Source organism: Hylaeus anthracinus, unplaced genomic scaffold (genome assembly GCF_026225885.1).
Source record: "Hylaeus anthracinus isolate JK02 unplaced genomic scaffold, UHH_iyHylAnth1.0_haploid 27295, whole genome shotgun sequence".
Lineage (NCBI taxonomy): Eukaryota > Metazoa > Arthropoda > Insecta > Hymenoptera > Colletidae > Hylaeus > Hylaeus anthracinus.
This window is the reverse complement of record NW_026535102.1, coordinates 582-5,912: the sequence shown is the minus strand read 5'-3', so window position 1 is coordinate 5,912 and position 5,331 is coordinate 582. Positions and strand designations below refer to the sequence as shown.

The window sequence follows — 5,331 nt, the reverse complement described above, 5'->3', positions numbered from 1 at the left end:
GCCGCCGGGCGTTCAAAGTTGCATTCGTTTCTCTGGCGGCAACTGCGCCCTGGCAACCATACTCCTTTCCTCAGTTTTCGGTGAGATCCACCGAAGCGGATCCACCCCTTCGCGGCCGCCCCCTTCTCGGCTCCCCGCATGGAAGGCTCGGGTCACTATTACTATACAAATTACCCGCCAATTAGTGACTTGTGCTTGTTTTAACTGCGTTAATTAATGAACGTAAACGGCAAACTTGACGGGCGCTCGATTTTTTTTTTCCTTTCCGGAGCAAGGAAAGGAGAAAAAGCGCGACGCACCCGCCGCGATCCCGCAAATGTTTGGAGTGAGCGCGTGCGCCGCAGGACGCCTGTGGAAAGTCGACGGTTGCCTCGAACGAGGGTGTCGAGATCTTCTTGGACGATACACTGTAACACGTTCTTAATAGTCTCTTTGAACCGCGTCGCTTGCCAGCCGACGATGAGTTGTACACACCTCTTTGCGACTCTCTCCCCCTAGCCGCCTCCTTCATCTTCTCCCGCTTGCATCAGACCACTTTTAGTATCGACCCTTAATTAATTATCGGTAGTGCATTAGCATTCTCCGTTACGCGAGAATTAACGTCGAGCATAGTGGCCGACGGTTCCCAAGGAAAAAATTATTTCCTCTCTTTCGTTGGCTCCGACGCTCGACGCTTGAGGGATTCCTTCGTTCTGGGGCGAGTTGGACGCCCGCGGAACGAGGGTGGGCCTTTGCGGGGACGTTAATTAACATGTGGTCTGAGGATCTATTGTTCGGCTAATAAGGAAATTGCTGTTTTACATGTCGCTGGGCATTGATAAACATTGATACTTTCTTCGGAATGAATTCTGAACTCTCAAACAGTGACGTAATTATTCGTAGAGGAATGTTGTTAGAATAAGTGCAGACAGAAACAGTGGTGGGAAGATCTACCCTAATATAATCGAAAAAGATTGTTTGATTATCGTCTGATTAATTTGCTTCTTTTTCTTCCAGGGAGTTCTACTACATCCAAATGGAGAAATACGCGAGACAAGCGGTTTCGGAGGGTGTGAAGAACGTCGACGACCTTCGAGTCGGTGGTGACTCGGAAATTTATCGGGTTCTCAACCTCCACTACAACCGAAACAACCACATCGAGGTAAGGAATCTTCCTGATACTATCTCGAAACAAAGATCATGCACTGCAATCTCTATTAACGAAATTCCTCGTCATATTTAAAATAATCTTTTCGCCAACTTTTCGTTACATCTTTCTACTTCACTAAAACAAACAAAGACGATATAAGACTTCAAGTAATTAGAATCAATCGCGATGCACTATGGCACGTCAATGTCGATATCTTCACGAGTATACCAACGCTAGTAGAAACAGCGAGTAATAGTCAGACATTCCTGTCAAGTCATACTGAAACATACAATAGATTTCAAAGACGCGAACCAATACCTTGAATCATGTCAATGTTTCCACGAGCATACCAACGCTAGTAGAAACAGCGAGCAATGGTCAGACATACCCGTCAAGTCGTACTGAAACATACAACGAGTTTCAAAAACGCGAATTCGAAAAGAACTCGTTCACACCTCCTCCTAACCGGCTCGTTTCCTCGGGAATCACTCTACTTTCCATTGTGGGACATAATTTATTTTCGTCACCGGTAACGACGCCGATTGTATTTGCAGCGGTATTTGTATTTGACGGCGTGTGTGCACACGTAATGCAGCTATTTAATATTATTTAACGAGTCTCTGCTGAAACCTGGAGGCTCCATTCTTCCCGCCGCGGTTACAATTGTGGGCCGCTTGACGCGTAATTAATTACTCGTGTTCGTTAATAACCCAAACGTACTAATTATAAGTGGAAACTCTCAGCGCGCGCTCGCGTCGCTCGTTAAGCGATACGTAACATCGCTTTAATTCTTCGGATTCACGGCTCCTTCGGTGGACCGTAATGAACGCGGAGAAATTATTTTTCTCGTTTGTGCAACCAGATTTCCGCGTTCCCATCAGCAAACGCTCTCTGTCGATTAAATCTTTGACGCCCACGTACCTGCCTCCATCGCTTTTGGTTTCGATTTCGCGCCAACGTCAGCGTGCGCGTCGCAAAAATGACGTTAACGTTGCTATTTCTCATGTCGGAAAATCTAGCAAGAAATTGGTAACTACCTGTTTCGATGACTCGGAATTCAGGTGACAATTATCTTGATTGATCTTAGAAAAACGTGATAGCTATTACGATTTCCAAGTTCTTTCGATGGCCAAGAATTTATAGGTAATTTGTCAACTAGGTGCTAGTCAATTCTGTAAGGAGAATAGAAATCTAAATTATTCCCATGAAGTATTTCCATCCAATTCATGTTTACTTCTTCTAAATTTCAATTATAATAAATACGTACCTTGAATCACGGAAATGTTTGTACTTCCTCAACTGCTGACATCTCACGGGATCTTTGTCAGTAAAACTACACAGTGTATTATTTTTATATACAAGATACGCTTTTTTTAAATAACAGCTTACTTGAGAATTTAAATAGCAGTCACAAAAATATTTACAATTGTATGAATTTTAATAGCGAATCTGAATAGAATTCAATATTTTATTGCGTCCAGATTTAATGACACTTTTCAATATTGAATTTCTACTACATTGGCTGTTTATTTTTCATAAAAGTATATATTAATCGAAAGCTCAATAATAATTATCGTTAATCGTGCATACATCGTCACCGAGAATGAATAATTTGTCTAAAGAAGAGACTGCATTTAAATGTAACCTCGTTATAGTTAAATGATACAGTACGAACATCGATTCTAAAAATATATCATAGTATCTCGAAGTTGGCAGTCGATAGAGTACGAACTTTTCCAAATGTACGTGTTTTTTAATATATTATAATAGTTTTTTGTAAACAAAAGGGTTGATACCCGTTGAAGTGAGCAAATAAATGAAATAAAGTGTCTGTACAGGGTCTATGTTTGCAGGTACCGAGCAACTTCAGGTACGTCGTCGAGCAGACGCTGAAGGAGTTCTTCAAGGCGATCCAGGGCGGCAAGGACACCGAGCAGAGCTGGAAGAAGTCCATCTACAAGGTGATCTCGAGGCTGGACGACCCGGTGCCGGAGTACTTCAAAACCCCGAACTTCCTGGAGCAGCTCGAATGAATCAGGAGGTCGCGTGGCTCTTGCTCTTCGTGGTGCGCGGGCTCATCAGCGCTCGTCGGCTCCAGGTAAACAAATAAACCAAAACAAACGGAAACAGAGAGAAGAAGGAACGGCCAGCGAGGAAGGATCGCATCCGTCAGGAGGTACACGTCCTTCGCGTGAAGCCGCGTTCAGGTATCCTTAAACTAACATATCGCAGAACGGGCGTGAGAGAGAGAGAGAACGTGCGAGAGCGTTTAGGGGAGATCAACGAAGGAAGAAACCGAAGATGCAGCGCTCCGGATGCGCGAATCGCCGGCGCGTGATCGAGGGAAGAACCGAAACACTCGACGCACGAAGGCATCATCGATCTTCTCGCCAAGGGACGATGAGGAGTGCCGACGAAGGATCAGGCTGTGACCTAATCACGAGACGCGAACGTCCCCCGCGCGAGACGGGGGTGGATCGTTGCTTTTATTCGTAGCTTCGTGCCTTCGATTCCTCGCCGAGCGTCCCCGTGTCTCGGCAACCTCGAGTTAACTAAACACGTCGAGGCTGCGGAACCGGTCCACCCTGTTCTCGTCGCGGGCGGACATCAACCGATATATAAAAAATTAAAAGAACGACGGTCTTGGGAGAAATGCGAAGAAAACAGGACGATAGAGTGGTCAACGAACGGCAAGGATTAAACACACACACTCACACACATTAGCTTCGAGCGACGAGTATAGTTTGGATTTGTTGCGTACGGTTCAAGTTTACCGCCTAATTTCTAAGAACACTCTCGTTTCCGGGACTAGGGACGTAAGGAACGCTTCGAACCGCGAGCGAAGACCGAGCGACGGCTTGAAACGCGCGAGGATCGACGATGTTTTACGGTACTGTTTGTCCATGTTCTCGAAGTGCCGATAATTATTGTCTAACGGCGGGAGCGAGATCCGCTGGACGGATCCTCCGCAGCTTCCGGTTGAGAGGCAGAAGAGGAGCCCTTCTCGTGGATCTTCGGGAACGACTCGCGATCGAACGCGTCGACTTTCGTCGCGAGTCGTTCCGTGCGCGCAAGAAACAACGATGGCCAGTTTCGCACGGTATTTTCGTCAACGCTGTACCTCGTGGTTTTTCTTTTTTCAACGGACCTCGTGTATCGTCCTCGCGCGCAGCAATCGCGTCGCTCGATCGTCGTCCCCGGAAACCATGTTTTCTTTCTAGCGCGCTCGCAACGACGAGCAGAGACTCGCTCCCGACGCGTCGCTGCGAGCGGATTCGAGGACTTCTTATTCCCTTAAACAGAAGCAACCATCGTTCGAACGAAACAATCAACTGGGATCTCGATCCTTTCTTCTTAAGTTGTACATAATTATTTGATGAATATCGCACCGTGCTAAAGTCGAACGGCGGGTTCGAGATCGACCGTGAATCAATGCTTGGCTCGATCGAACGGGAAAATTGATAATGTATATCCTACGGTGAGAATTCCTACGATAATTCTGGCAGAGAGCCTCGACATTCCACATCGGACGAGCGTGACGCGAACATCGAACGCTCGGGCGTAAACGCAACGCGATTCGGGAGTAATCGAAAACCGTGGCTGGCGTTATTTTTCATTTCTCTCGGCGCGGGGGAAGGGATTATCACCTTTGTCGTTGCAACGGTGTTTTGCACTCGGTCCGAGAACTTCGCTCGCCGACGCGGGAAAACGATTATAACGATGGGTGGGATGGAAACGAAGCCAGAGAAATCGCGTTGCATTCGAACGAGAGAAACGGTGCGCGGATCACACATCACGCGCGAACATTTTATGTAGAAGATGTTTTTATTAATGGTTAGTTGATATAAACGAGGTTAGACTAGTCGCAGAGTGACAGGAGTACGAGTGGCAGGGACGACAAAAGGGAAGGGCGTGTATTTGGAAACCGGATCCAAGCACCGGCGGCTTTCTTAAGCGTTAGACGATTTAATGATAAAGAAGAAGAAAAAAAAAAAAATGAATTGATGATAGAGATGATAATAATAAGGGAAACGAAATCACCGCGCGAAGTGTGTGGGGGAGATAAATTTGAGAGAAAAAAAGTTAAATAACCGCGAGCCGGTGCGTAACCATATACAAAGTAGATTATTATAAAAACGTATATATATATACACATATATATAGAAATATATATATGAAGAAATTTGAAGGAGTATACATAT

At 45.7% G+C, this 5,331-nt stretch overlaps 1 protein-coding gene across 1 annotated transcript; it reads left to right on the top strand.

Annotated features, from left to right (window-relative positions):
• Positions 1-996: 996 nt before the first annotated feature.
• LOC128893237 (homeobox protein prospero-like) lies at positions 997-4,406 on the top strand (the record flags this gene model as incomplete). The annotated part of the gene is made up of 2 exons (XM_054154065.1): positions 997-1,141; positions 2,983-4,406. Coding segments are annotated over 2 exons (325 nt in total), but the record flags the coding sequence as incomplete, so codon positions are not given.
• Between the last annotated feature and the right edge of the window lie 925 nt (positions 4,407-5,331).